General features: G+C 38.8%; 2 protein-coding genes across 2 annotated transcripts; one reads left to right on the forward strand and one right to left on the reverse strand.

Moving 5' to 3' along the window:
* Window positions 1-296: 296 nt before the first annotated feature.
* zcchc4 (zinc finger, CCHC domain containing 4) lies at window positions 297-11,794 on the forward strand. The gene is made up of 13 exons (XM_072376978.1): window positions 297-457; window positions 557-675; window positions 764-846; window positions 954-1,226; window positions 2,682-2,762; window positions 7,547-7,619; window positions 7,704-7,854; window positions 8,118-8,218; window positions 9,566-9,687; window positions 10,938-11,013; window positions 11,119-11,170; window positions 11,274-11,421; window positions 11,550-11,794. Exons 1-13 carry the CDS (start codon window positions 373-375, stop codon window positions 11,671-11,673), a joined length of 1,488 nt encoding a protein of 495 aa, XP_072233079.1. The 5' UTR covers window positions 297-372; the 3' UTR covers window positions 11,674-11,794.
* Window positions 3,054-6,488, reverse strand: LOC140282311 (E3 ubiquitin-protein ligase TRIM62). Its single transcript, XM_072376895.1, has 5 exons — window positions 6,411-6,488; window positions 6,036-6,272; window positions 5,926-5,945; window positions 5,704-5,882; window positions 3,054-3,832 (listed from the first exon to the last, which is right to left on the reverse strand). The coding sequence occupies exons 1-5, from the start codon at window positions 6,486-6,488 to the stop codon at window positions 3,234-3,236; spliced, it is 1,113 nt and encodes a 370-aa protein (XP_072232996.1). The 3' UTR covers window positions 3,054-3,233.
* Window positions 11,795-14,735: the final 2,941 nt, after the last annotated feature.

Genomic DNA, 14,735 nt, shown 5'->3' on the forward strand with positions numbered 1-14,735 from the left:
CCGTCGACTAATTAATTATTATGGAGAAGCATAGACTCCCAATGACTCGACGTTCTCAAGTCTTTTTGCTCAATGTTTATCGAACAAACATTGCACTTGAGAGTCATGCACACAAATCATTTCAAGTAACTCGAAATATAACGTGGTATACAATCAAAAATTAGATTAAAGTTTAAAATCAATTGATGCCTTCAAAAAATATAAACATCTTATGTTAACGTATGAAACATAATTAGATTTTATTTTTCAAGGTTTATTGTGGGAACCACACGCATGTGACGTAAAATTTGTGCGACTTAAAGCTGCAGGCTTCCTGCATGATAGTGCTGAATCTTTTTAGTCCTAATATATTAACTGTTTCACCTTGACAACATGGATATAACCGAAGCTAACAATGACAGTCTTGGAATAGAAGTTCTTCTAGAGAGTGTTAAAACTGCGCCGTGTTGTCCGCATGGTAAGCCTAACTGTAGTTACGAGCTAATAATCCTCCAACACCAAACTGCGTTAAGTAACCCTTATTTGTCTTGTCACGTCACATGTTGTGTTTGGTCAGGTCCAACTTTATTGTTCGAGAAGGGGAGCAAAGAAGGCCAGAAAGGACGGAGGTTTTATGCATGCTCGGCCTGTCGAGACAGAAAAGACTGCAGCTTTTTCCAGTGGGAAGATGAAAAGGTCAGTCCCCTGAATGTGTGTTGTAACTTAAACAAGATTTTTGATTTTCATGTCACAATTACTTTGTTGTTATACATTTACTTGTAAGGTTTCAAAGGCCAGGTTGCTGGCCAGAGAAGCAGAGAATCTGTCAAAGAAGCATCTGTTCACACATCAGGAATACTTTAAGAGGTGAGAGTGCAGCAGCAGACTGTCAGAGCCTTTACTGAAGAACGGTGTTGTCTGTGGCTGCCCTGATCTGGTAGGAATTTGTCTGTTGTTTGAATAACGTCCCTTAGGTTTCAGCAATTTGCCAGCCTCCCCCTTGACAAGAAGAAGTTCTGTCAGGATTGTCAGATTCTCCTAATGCCGGCAGAGCACAGCGCTCACTCTGCTCACAGAACCACAGCCATCACCGTGGCTCAGCTGAGACGACCTAGTATCTTGCTGCGACCACTCAACAACAAGAAGAACAATGCTCAGTACCTGTTCTCCAATCGCAGCGCAAACTTCCTGCTGGACACCTTAGCCGGTCTGGGATATATGAAGGTGCTGTGTGTAGGCACACCCAGGTGAGACAGACTGAGTTTGAAGATTTCAGAAGATTAGATAATTTCAGAATAGAACATTCAGTCTTAAAGGGGAAAAATAAAACAAAATCACAAAAATGTCCTTCTAACCATATAGATTAACCATCCTCAAAGGATCTTATTTTCAAACTGCAACTAGCTCTCTATCTTTATCCCACTTCCTTCTTTTCTGTTTAAATCAATTATCAAATCAAGTGGTCAATAAAACGGGTGGAGTTGCATCATGCTGTTGCCGCAACCAGCTCACCTCATGAGTGAACAGCAAGATGATAAGCAAAGTCTTCAACAATCCTAGAATGTTGTCACAGGACCTACGGGAAGCTCTTCCCACTGCTGTGTTTAAAATGCAGTACATGCAGATTAATCTAAAATGTAATTATTTGGACACAGTAAGAGGAGACATGTTTAAAGGCATCATCTGATCAATAGAACATCATGCCAACTCTGAAGCATGGAGTGTACATGTCATGGTTCAGGCCTAACTTTCATAGAATCCACTATGAAGTCTTCATTGTAATAGAGGGGCCCTAGAGGGTGAAGCAGAAGAGCACAATGCTACATGATAATGATCCAAAACATTTAGGAAAATCCACCAAGGAATGGCTCTAAAGAAAGAACTAGAAAAATGTGGAAGGGTTCATTCTGAATCCTATTGAGATGCTACAGGACCATTTAAAACGAGCTGTGCATGCAAGAAACCCCTTGCATATCAGAGTCAAAAGAATTCTGCCTTGAGATGTTGGTAAAAGTTAAAGGAAATTTCTAATTTATGTTATTTCAACCAAAGCTACAAATACTAGCCATTAGGCCATAAAGTGTCCTAACTTTTCCCAGTAAGAATTTGGCATCTTTGTTCATTTCTGTTGTTGAAGTATTGAAGTTTTTTACATTGGTGGTAAGATATCACCTTCATCTTTCAATAATTAAAAGTAGATCAAATATTATTATAGAGAATGTGAAGGTACTTCACGCCGTGTTGCGAGCTGGGATGTGAGTGCCATCTTGTAAGGATTGCTCTTCCACTACTTCTGTTTATTACTTTTGTTGCCTCAGGAGATTTTTTGTTGTTTAGCTAGAATCGGTCAAGTCTGGTAGAGAAGGGAAGAGATGACAAAGGAAAAGGAGAAAGAAGATGGACGATATCAGGGGACTGATGGACTAAGATATGATTTTAGAAGCTGGTCTTTTCTAGTCAGTTCTAGCATAAAAGCATTGTCCTGACTTTAGAATTCAGGGCTTTTATATACAAAAGACAGCCTCAGAGAAAATGGGAGAACAATAACAGAACAATTTTGATAATAACTTTATTTGTTTACCTCATAAGAAACAAGCACATAATTTGACTGGGTAAATGTTGGTTTAATGACAAATTTGAAACACTTAGGAATGAATGTGCATTCATGTGTTATCAGAAATGATTGTTGCTGTTTGCATCAGACTGCAGGAACTGATCAAGCTGCGGAACCTGGAGCAGAAACATGAGCAAATGAGGAGTCTGCTACTGGACATAGATTTCAGGTAAGTTTCTCCTATTTGTTGTCATGTATGATGTTGTATGCTACTGTTTCCAGTCCATAAACTGGGTTTTGTCTGGGTCAGACAGTCTAAAACAGCACTCCTTGTTCTCCTTGTGCTTAAAGACAGTTCATGATGCAGGCTAAAGATTTTGGCTTCTTGTCAGGCACCCCTTCCTGCATGCATTTAAATCCAAGAAAGCGCTTCTCAAGCAGAAACCCTCCCATAGTGATGTGCTATATATGGGTATGAAATATTAAAAATTTCATACCCTTTCTAACAAGATATATATATATATATATATATATATATTTAATTTCTATACAGTCACTTCAGCATCAGACAGTGGTTTACTTTGTCATGACAATTTGTCAACCACATGTCACAATACATTCTGGGTTGACTGCAACACTTTGACAATGTGGACCATGTTATGCAAACCTAGTGTGTGTAACAGTCTGATGCAGTACACCATTAGAGGGAGCTGAGGTGACAGAACTGCAGGTGATTTGGCCAGATTGGGTTCTCTGTTGGTCTCAGGAAGCATATGGCAGGGTACAAGGGTTCAGTGAACATGTGATGAGCCCTATCAAACACTGGTGTCATGGCTGCTGAGAACTTCTGCAGGACAACCATGGTGTCTGCATCATAAAACATCAGCTGACCCTTATCATAATTCACCCACACCCCCACTCGTCCCAGCTGATTCTGACCAACTCCCTGACATGCAACATGCCGGTCATTGTGCCAAGCCAACAAATTCCTGTTCTTGAGCTCGACACACCATGAGTTCCTGTTCCGGCCCAGCTTGGCACCCTTGTCCTTGCCCTTCCTCTCCACAGTGCCATATGCCACACCCACAGCCCAGGCTGAGCAGCAGCGGACGTCAATTTCCCAATAGCCCTGACCTGAAGTGATGGGCGAGGAACCCAGAGCGCAACACATCTTATCAAACTGGAGAGAATGTTCTGGACCAGGACGGGCCGAGCCAGAGAAGAATAAGCCCCGCCCCTCTGAGGTCACTGTGATCTGCGAATGGCAAGTCTGCCTGTCAATCACAGTTGGGAATGAATCTGAAATGAAAGAGAGAGAATCAACACATAGCTGAATTAACATTCATTCATGAAAAGCTGAAATAAACTTCCATTTTGAGTTTAGCAGTTTTGGCATTTTAGCCGTAGTAGAAGAATCAGCCAACTGAGGTGGACACAGCACAGCAGAGTGCTAAACAATTGTACTGTGGTCAACTGCAGTTGAACTTTAACATCAACATATCCCTGAGTTTGTCCTCATGATCGTTAACATTGACTCTGTACTATATGTAGATGACGTTCCCACCTGCCCAGATTAACCTTTTTTCACTTCAGAAGTTTTACAGGAGCACCATGGATTGTCTATGAAAAGCCCTTATCAGGACTGTTTATGACTGACAAGAATACAAATGTAAATTTAAGTGAACTGGTTGGCATGTCTGTGTCACTGCTAAAGCCCAAATACTGTGTCAGTTTTCAGACGTGCTTGCTTCTTTAACAAACGTATTCGACCCATGACTTTAGTGAATTCTACTGAATATTATTCTAATTTTATTGTTATTTCAGTCTCTCCTGCATACCTAATTAGTAGACCACAAAATAGAACATTTTTGGTCAGCGAAGAAAATGGAAATAGAAATAGAAAATACTTTTTATAATCATAATATTATTTATAATACTATTTTTGAGCTACGTGACAAATTCAAGTTGTCTCATAGCTTAAATTAAATGAATGATTAATTAAGTGAATAAATGTGAGAAGAGCATGTTAGCAGTCACTGTTAAAAAGTCTTGGCCGTGGGAACAAAGAACCTAAGTGCCAACTTAAAGAGAAAAAAAAAGAATGCACTAATTCTGACATTTACTTTACTTTTATTTTATCGCAGAGAAATTAAACCAAGCGTATTTAATGTTTTGTCTCATCAACTTCATGTACTTTTTTAATATGCATCCATTTTTAAATTTTAGACCTGCAACACACTCCCAAGTAAGTTGGGAAAGTAAAGTTTTTACCACTTTGTAATGTTGCCATTGCTTCTCACAACACATAAAATGCATTGAGGATACCATCTAGAGTTTCAGGTGTTAGTTTGGTCCATTCTTTCCACAAATACATCTAAAAGTGTGCAAAAGTACGAGGCCATTTTCACATTTTCCTTTTAAAATCTTTCACACAATCACTGTTTTGGGACAGGTCTCCGTTAACATTACTGCGTTAATGCTGCTATCACAGAAGTTTAAATGACTCTTGCCAAGAGCACTGATACAACCCCATGCCATCACAGAGCCTGCCTTATGGACTTGTTGCTGATAGCAGTCTGGATACTCCTTTTTGTATTTGGTCACAAACAACCAGTAGTTTGTTTCTTCGAAGAAAAATCTTAAATACTGATTGTTCTGACCACAATACAAAATTTCGACCAACGCTGAACTCAATGCTGCCTCTGGACAACAGACTTGCTTAAGACTTGCTTTTTGCTAAGTAAAGGTTGAAGTGGTAATAATGAATGGAACTTTGTATTGTAGTGCTTGACAAATAATACTTCATAACTCGTCCTAAATTGCCTCTGTCCCAACTTTTTGTGTTATGTGTTGCAAGCCTGAATTGCCGGAATAGAGTTAGATAGACATTAACATAGAAAATGAAGTTGACAAGACAACTTGTGAAATATTTGACTTTTCCTCATTTGCCGATTCATGCCTTTGAAATGCTGACAAGCATGCTATTCAATCGTCTCCCCTGTTCATGGGCTTCACAGGTGTTTCATGTATAAAGTTTGCGGTCACATTAACATACTTGCTGGCTGTTGTCCTGAAATCACTCTGCGGCTGTGGCTCATAATCAAATCAAAGTACTTAATTAATCCCACAAGTGGAAATTCTTTGGAATGGTCTAGGAATGGCTGTCATACCTAACAGTAGAGTCCTCCTTTGCAGCTGAGCCTTTAGGTTTTTGGAGATGGAAGAGAGAGTTTTTAGAAGCTTCTCGAATCTTTCTTCATCAAGTCTGATTTCTCTCTCAGAGGCATCAGGTCTCTTTGGACTGGAATAGTTATCACATTGATTAGAGATGACTCCGAGAGGTGAGAATTAAATCTGAAAACTTTATACCTAATGATGCAGCAGTTTTTTACCTGACATTTTCGGACTGACCCTTAGAACCAAAAACACAAGCAGAAATACAAGTTAAAACAAAAGCAAGATGCTTTCAGTTACTGAGTATTGAGAAGTGTGTGAATCAGACTTTCCAGTCTTCATCCTCAACGGGGCACTTGCTCAGTGCTCTCTGTGTGTTGCTGATGCTCTTTGTGACTTGCTCTTGATGGTTAACCCAGTTCTTCAGAAGCTGGTCCAGTCTGGTCCTTGTCTTTTTCAGTTCCAGGTCCAGTAAGTCCAGGATCACCTGCTCATCCTGCCTCAGGACACACTGCATGTTCTCAAAGCGCTCCCGAACCTGTTGCTTCCTCACCTCTGTGGTCCTCTTCAGGGGGCAACGCAGTGAGCAAAGGGAGGGATGCAGTGGATTTAAGAGTTTAACATCAGAATGTTTTTGTTAATCTCAATTATTTTCTCACCAGTTTCATAAAATAGTGTTTGTAGTACTTGATTCCATACTCACAGCAAGATCAGCTTTGCGTTTCTTCAGAGACTGTATGTGGGCCTCAGTCTTGGATCTTTCATCCTGCAGCTCTTCCATACGTCTAGATAACTGCCCCTGCACCAGATATTTTTGCATCACCCAATAATTCATCATCAGTATTGCTGTTAATTGTACTTGTTCTCAGGGGGATGGATGACAGAAGCCCTAGTTTCACCTTTCATGTGGGAACCTGATGATTTTGGAACGACTTCCCTCCTCAGCTAATTTTGTTTTTACCCAGAAACTTTTAACACGTGGACAATATGCAAACTGTCGTGCTAAATTGTATGTATACCTGAGAGGGCTGTGCACCTTTGGCTGTCTTCCTCTGCAGTTTCGGAGAACGTGGGAAAGGTTGAACAACCCTGTTAGTGTTGGAATCCAGAGGAGTAAAGCTTACATCTTCCTGCAGTACATTAGAAATGCCTGCAGAGGGCGGTGAAAGTTGACTTTGCAATAACTGAACAGCTGCTGGCTGTACACTACCAACAACAAGTGACTCTTTTTCTGCCATTTCTGTGGACTAACCTAAAAAAACAAACAGAAAAACACTTTCACATTCAAAAATTTTTTCATTTTGTAGCATCCAAAGCATTTTCAGTCTTTTTGCTTTCGCGGTGTTTGACAAGTAAACATTTCCTCAGCTCTCTGAACATATTTGATGCTTGTTCATACCAAGAATTTTTCAAAAAACGTGCTCCAGAACACAACGATTTTTTTTTTCAAAAAATGCAGTCTTAAAACTTTCTGAATATTTAGCATTTAAACACTGAGATTAATCAAGCAAAGTAGTCAAACAATAACAGCTAAGTTATATTCTTGAACATTATTAAATAATAGTTCCTCTTACCTTACCTCTCTGCACAACACCTCTGCACTTTATTTTTTGGAAAAATTCTGTGGGTTTAAAATGCAGGGAGGGTGTGTTCCAGCATTTCAAGCTTCAACCTGCAGTACACCCCTTATCGTTTCCTGTATACACAACCTTAGTATTCACTGAGTGTCAGGCAAATTGGTATGCACATGACATAGATAAGTTCAGACTTGTTTTCCTGTGCCTCCTGAAAGCAGAGTCATGTATTAAAAGATACATGATATAAATCTCTGTGTTTCAGATATGCCCAGTTTTACAGTCAAGATGAGTTCTGTCACTACAACATGTTCAACCATCACTTCTTTGGCGAAGAGGTTTGTGTTAAATTTTATTTCTAGTTCAGTGTTGCCAAGTTTTCATTGTCCAGCTCTGGATGATCAAGCTTTGTCTCTCGTTAGGCCTCCAGCGCAGTCCTGAGCGCCTTTGTCAGCGAGCTTGATGGGGAGAAGGTGGTAATGGTGGCCGACCCTCCATTCGGTGGCTTGGTGAAGCCTCTGGCCAACAGTTTCTCTCTGATATCACAGACATGGAAGAAACTGCAGAACTCTGGTCAGCATGACAGCGGTTTATTGTTGTTTTTAGTTCTTATTAAGGGAATTATTTTTGTCATGTAGCAGCCTAAAAATAGTGAAGCAATACCACAGTAGAAGACCGTGTCATTTTTTACTTTTATTTGCTTGCTTCTAACAAATAAAAATATATTTCTTGAATAATTTTATTTTCAGTAACATGAATGTTTCTGCAACTGTTGGCTCATTTTAAATTAAGGGTTTTATTTCCAGTTTTTGACTCTTGACTTTTGATGTGTTCAGGTGACAGTAACGTTGACATGCCAATGATTTGGATTTTCCCGTACTTTTTTGAACCTCGTATCCTGGAGTGTCTCCCCTCATTCACCATGTTGGATTACCAGGTAGGAGCAGGATACCTGGTTTAGCTTTAGACTTAATTCTAGCTTTAGGTTTAGTTATCAAAGACAGCCTTAGGGAATAAGGCCCAGATTTACAAAACCAAAAAAATTGCATGCAGTCGTAAATTTCAAATAGTATCATTGGGAGTGCCTGGTTGTGCAATACAATACAGGTGCACATGCACATTTCAATATTTATCAAAGCAGTCAACAAGGAGCAGTGCAAATTAGTACAGAATCACAAAAGAGCAGAGCTGTTCTTAGGAGCTTGTAATTTATCAAAGACCCAGGCACAACTGGTTTGTTGTTAGAATACGGAACATATGAGGGTGTATCTAATTACCTGATCAGTTGAAATTTCACTCTTAGGCTCTGATAAAGAAAATATTTTAACAGGTTTACTTTTATAATGAAACTTTGCTTTCATATGAGTAAGAGGACTTCACTCTTTTGTAAACAACATTCAAATTTTTTTTTTCAATCATTCAGGATCAGATAGCACACATAGATGAGATAGTATAATTTAGGATAGACATGTAACCAAATAACAATGAGAAAGCAAACCTTTTGGACTTACCTAACAGTCAGTAAAAAGCTGTCCTATTGCAGAAAATATCGAAGGTATATCGATGTAGAGTTTATCAGTATTCTACAGCACTTGGTCAGAGTGCAGATGAAAATGTTGAATATGCCATCCTAGCGACAGAAAAAATGGTATGTCCATCAAAAGAAAAAAACTAAATGAAAAAAAACATGAAGAACTGCAAGTTTTACATTGCTACAAGTTGTGCATGACTTCTAGATAAAGATTCCAGATCAGTTCAAATTTCTTCCAGGCAATTAAGAATAATGTGGCTTTGCAAACAATAATCTTTTTAATCTTTCCAAACAAATTTCTAGACTCTTTTCTTTCATATTCTCCCTAATTCTGCAAGCACTGAACAACACCTGTGCATCCTACTCCCAGCAACTATTACAGCCACGTTAAGGGCAAAATTTAAATGCAATACGATGGTAAATCTAGGCCTTTAATTTCACAGCTAACAGTTAACTGCATCGCAGCATCATACATCAGTCGATAACTTGATTCCACTCCAATGCTTGTATACTGGTACAAGGATGGATGTCAAGGATTATGCATGTTGACTGATGATAGAAATTTTGCCCTAGCGCTACAACACTGGCAACAACGGGATTGTATTTTCTGTTGTTAGACTACAAAGCGGCTCTGGGCATCTTTTTCATCTCACCTTTTTGAGGCTACTGTGTACCTTTGGCTGTCCTTGTGGACTCTTATAATGGACAGTAAATATTTAATTGAATCATTGTTTTGGTTTTGTGTCTTATAAGGTGGACTATGACAACCATCCTCTGTATAAACACGGGAAAACAGGCAGAAGGCAGTCTCCTGTCAGACTCTTTACTAATATTTCACCTAAAGATGTCGTCCTGCCCAAAGCAGAGGGCTACAGGTACCAACACATTCACTCCATCACTCACTGCATCATTATTCACTGCAGATTTAATTTTCAATCATGTGAATTTTACTTTTGATGTCAGCTTTTAGTTTACAGTAGTTTACAGGAAACTGTATTAAGGACTTATTATGAGCAATACTCAGAAGGTAGGCTTTCCAGCAGATATACGGCACATTTAAACAGAAGATGAAGAGTCAGTGCTTATATATATGTGTTTATATGCAAACATATCATCTACTCCTTTTCAACCAAAGATGGTCAGGGCTGGTACTAGAGCCAGTTCTAAGTTGGTTCTAGCTAAGAACTGGTTTGGTGAGCCACATCAGAGCCACTTTAAACGTCTCTTCTAACATATTTGACCCTCTCTCTGGTGTACTCTGTTTTTTTTTTTAAGGACTTCAGTGTGGGGAGACCAATTATCTTCACAAAACAAATACGATCTTATTTTCCCTTCCTACGGACATTTTAATGTCACCAGTTCAGTTGCTAACACTATTTTAAACAAAAGTTGACGTTTGTGAATGCTCTTCACAATGCTGACTGGGGTTTGCAAACTCCAACTAGTATGGACAGAGAAACAGAATTTATACATGCCAATTTGAGTGGGATCCATAACCGCCAGCTGACAATATTAAAACAACAAAAAACTAATTTGCCAACGATGATTGTAAATGCAGCTTTATGCGTTACTATGGAGAGTGTTCACTGATTCAACCGCTGATATAAAACAATGAACAGCAGGAACACTGATTCCATGTTCTTTTTCTGCCGTTTCAACTTCACATTCATCTTGAAACTCAGGCTTTATTGTTCTCTTTTCATTTAAGATGACTAAACACTTCACTGGCTTTGGTTTTTTAATCATTGCTGTCACAGCATTTTAGTTTGGCTGGTTGGTCTCCATAACCCTGCTCTTAGCTCCTGATGTAAGCGGTGCTTTGCTCTTGACCAGCAGGTAGTTTTTCAGTGCTGAAGCCAGAGCTGTGGTAGTCAAAACAAAGAGAGCTGGTTGCAAGTTAGGCCCTGGCTCTGAACCAGCACTGGAACAACTTTGTGGAAAAACCTATTTTAAGTGTCATTGTTGTCATTGTTAAAAAACATATTGATCGATAAACACACTTTCCTGTGTTTGCAGACAGAATTTTTACGCAGATATAGAAAATACATAAAAACTGATGGTTTTTCTAGGCTTGTGTTAAATGATTTGTGTTAAATGCTCACCTATGTTCCCTTTTTTCCTATAGGTTTTGCTCTGTATGTGAGAGATATATGTGGTCCCAAAACAAACACTGTGCTAAATGCAATTTATGTCCATCCAAGGTATAGAACCAACGTCTATTTGAATTTGAAGTTCTAATAAGACAGTCCATTAAAACTTCACCACATTTTCCATTATCACCTTGTGTTTTCTCTGGGTTTCTCCAGGATGGCCGTGAATGGAAGCACTGCTCAACATGTAAAAAATGTGTAAAACCATGTAAGTGAATTCTTACATCATCAAATCAGAAACAGCAGTAAGATCAACTTGGATTTTTGTCCTTCATCACTGTGTAGATTAATTAAAATTTCTTCTCCATAAGCATGGAAACACTGCCACATCTGCGGCCACTGTGCCCTGCCAGACCACCCGTGTGGGCTCAGTCAAGGAAAAGAGGGCTGCTTTAACTGTGGCAGCTTGGAGCACAAAAGCAGATCCTGCCCTCTTAAAGACACACACAGGATCAGCAGGTGAGCTTAAGAACAGTCCTCATCAGGGGTTAAGCCTCTTTTACTCACTCACATATTTGTATGCAATATTTGCATGTCTTGACTTGTTTCTCTGCCTATCTATCTGTTTGTGTTTTTTGCTCCTTCAGTTATGGGAGAAAAGCCAAGAGTGGAGGCAAGGAACTTTCCCATCATCCTCTCCTTAAGCTTAAAGCCAAACAGAAGTCTGGTGCAGCTTGTAGAGTGAAGAAGTTAGTTGCTCAGTCTGTGTGACCTCTAGATTTAAGTACTGTCTCAGCAGCTGTGCAGTCTCGCAGAGCATTTTTCTTTTTAAAACAAAATAATTGTTAACAGTGTTTGATGTTGTTTAAGTACAATAAAAATCAAATATAAAGTGAGTTTGCCTCATACTTTAAACCGTGAACTTACAGCATAAGTTGTTATTTATTCCATACCCGGTTTTATATATTAACTCTGTACTTCTGAAACTACTTAACAGTTATTTTTATTGAATTGAAAAATATTGTACTTCTTCCATTTTAACTTCAGTATATACATATAAATGCAAACAAGCTCAAATAAAAAACAAGTGTTTTATAATTTTTTTAACAGACCAGGAAGTACTTCCAGATTCTTTACCACTGAATGGCTGTACTTGAATGGCACAAACAGTAGGGTTTTTTTTAAACACAATTGATCCCTTATACAGTGTTTTTACGTTATTTTCAAAGTACTGCCCAACAGACAGCTCCAAAACCTGGAGTATCCGTTTTCAGTTACTGGCCTGCTTACACAATTTCATTACTTTTTCTTGCTGGCCATGAGTTAAACGTTTTAAGACCTGTTGACAGCTTTTTGACAGTGAAACCTAACCCAAACATGAAACATGAGCAAAAAAAAGCCAACAATAAAGTTTTCCTCTCTCTTGACATACTGCATATTGTTTGCCACCTGATGGCAGTGTTGTTTGGGTTTACTTTGCACTCTCATTTTCACTTTTAGGGGTTAGACATTTCTACCAAACATTCAACCTCAAGTGTGACAGCCTCACGGTGTACATCCTCCCACAAAAACACACACTGTATTTTATAGCTTCCAGTGGAATATCAAGTGTATTATAAACTAGAAAGATAGATATACAGTACATCCTGCTTGAATCACTCACTGTACTGTATATGTTTATGGTGATGATGGGGGAAAGGCAGATTTGTCATTGGAGAGAGACACACTACTGCTTTCAGTGATGTTTACCCAGTCTGAACTGTGAAGGCAACCAGACACAGGAACACTTCCCCTTACCAGCGATATATACTGTGTAGCGAACTCAAGTTTGGAATTTAATACAAACTTAAGACTTTAAATGACTCCAACATTCTTTTGTGGGGATGGTCAGTGTGGAAATACCAGATGAGGGATTTCTACATCAAAGAAGAGAAATTTACACCAACCTTTGAAAGCCTATGAAAGTATTTTGGGGGAATTTCTCAGCCCCTCTTTCCACAGACCTGTGCAATAACTTTAGGTGAATGCATTAATTACTTAGTGCTAACTAAGCTGAACAAACAGCGGACCCTCTCAGGAGCGTATTGGAGAAAACCAGAACAGGACACCTCTGACCCTATCTGGGTCAAAGTAAAAATTGGTGATAGTTTGCCCTGACTGACCCAAGCCAGAGACAGTCAGCTGCATGGATATCTCAAAAGGATCTCACCCAGAATCACTTTTTAGCTGAATCTTGAAACTGTACAAAATGTGCTTTATATCTTTGTGCAAGTTCTTTCAGGTTCTCAGTGAAATCACGGGCTGCATTTTCAAACCTTTTTCACTATGGTATGTGGAAGAATACCGAAGAAGTCATTATTTTGGAAAATGACTAATCAGTTTATGGAGCCACATTGCCCCCTAGTGGTCCGTAGTACTTAATAGTTAAACCCAAAATTAAGTCAACAACTTTCATGACATGTGACATTTATATGAAGTAATGCAATTGTTAACCAATGTCTCCGGCTATCATTGGGAGTGCCTGGTTGTGCAATACAATACAGGTGCACATGCACATTTCAATATTTATCAAAGCAGTCAACAAGGAGCAGTGCAAATTAGTACAGAATCACAAAAGAGCAGAGCTGTTCTTAGGAGCTTGTAATTTATCAAAGACCCAGGCACAACTGGTTTGTTGTTAGAATACGGAACATATGAGGGTGTATCTAATTACCTGATCAGTTGAAATTTCACTCTTAGGCTCTGATAAAGAAAATATTTTAACAGGTTTACTTTTATAATGAAACTTTGCTTTCATATGAGTAAGAGGACTTCACTCTTTTGTAAACAACATTCAAATTTTTTTTTCAATCATTCAGGATCAGATAGCACACATAAATGAGATAGTATAATTTAGGATAGACATGTAACCAAATAACAATGAGAAAGCAAACCTTTTGGACTTACCTAACAGTCAGTAAAAAGCTGTCCTATTGCAGAAAATATCGAAGGTATATCGATGTAGAGTTTATCAGTATTCTACAGCACTTGGTCAGAGTGCAGATGAAAATGTTGAATATGCCATCCTAGCGACAGAAAAAATGGTATGTCCATCAAAAGAAAAAAACTAAATGAAAAAAAACATGAAGAACTGCAAGTTTTACATTGCTACAAGTTGTGCATGACTTCTAGATAAAGATTCCAGATCAGTTCAAATTTCTTCCAGGCAATTAAGAATAATGTGGCTTTGCAAACAATAATCTTTTTAATCTTTCCAAACAAATTTCTAGACTCTTTTCTTTCATATTCTCCCTAATTCTGCAAGCACTGAACAACACCTGTGCATCCTACTCCCAGCAACTATTACAGCCACGTTAAGGGCAAAATTTAAATGCAATACGATGGTAAATCTAGGCCTTTAATTTCACAGCTAACAGTTAACTGCATCGCAGCATCATACATCAGTCGATAACTTGATTCCACTCCCATGCTTGTATACTGGTACAAGGATGGATGTCAAGGATTACGCATGTTGACTGATGATAGAAATTTTGCCCTAGCGCTACAACACTGGCAACAACGGGATTGTATTTTCTGTTGTTAGACTACAAAGCGGCTCTGGGCATCTTTTTCATCTCACCTTTTCACCTTTTTCATCTCACCTTTTTGAGGCTACTGTGTACCTTTGGCTGTCCTTGTGGACTCTTATAATGGACAGTAAATATTTAATTGAATCATTGTTTTGGTTTTGTGTCTTATAAGGTGGACTATGACAACCATCCTCTGTATAAACACGGGAAAACAGGCAGAAGGCAGTCTCCTGTCAGACTCTTTACTAATATTTCACCTAAAGA

The sequence above is a fragment of the Leuresthes tenuis genome, unplaced genomic scaffold (assembly GCF_036924035.1).
Source record: "Leuresthes tenuis unplaced genomic scaffold, fLeuTen1.0.hap1 SCAF_22, whole genome shotgun sequence".
Lineage (NCBI taxonomy): Eukaryota > Metazoa > Chordata > Actinopteri > Atheriniformes > Atherinopsidae > Leuresthes > Leuresthes tenuis.

Excerpts from the sequence above, each read along its gene's own strand:
- zcchc4 (XM_072376978.1), top strand. The coding sequence starts at position 373 with ATGGATATAACCGAAGCTAACAATGACAGTCTTGGAATAGAAGTTCTT. Across the intron at positions 458-556 it reads TGCGCCGTGTTGTCCGCATG|GTCCAACTTTATTGTTCGAG; the intron begins GTAAGCCTAACT and ends GTGTTTGGTCAG. Across the intron at positions 11,014-11,118 it reads GCAATTTATGTCCATCCAAG|GATGGCCGTGAATGGAAGCA; the intron begins GTATAGAACCAA and ends GGGTTTCTCCAG.
- LOC140282311 (XM_072376895.1), bottom strand. The coding sequence starts at position 6,488 with ATGGAAGAGCTGCAGGATGAAAGATCCAAGACTGAGGCCCACATACAG. Across the intron at positions 6,273-6,410 it reads AACGCAAAGCTGATCTTGCT|AGGACCACAGAGGTGAGGAA; the intron begins GTGAGTATGGAA and ends TGCCCCCTGAAG. Across the intron at positions 5,946-6,035 it reads TTGAGGATGAAGACTGGAAA|GGTCAGTCCGAAAATGTCAG; the intron begins GTCTGATTCACA and ends TTTGGTTCTAAG.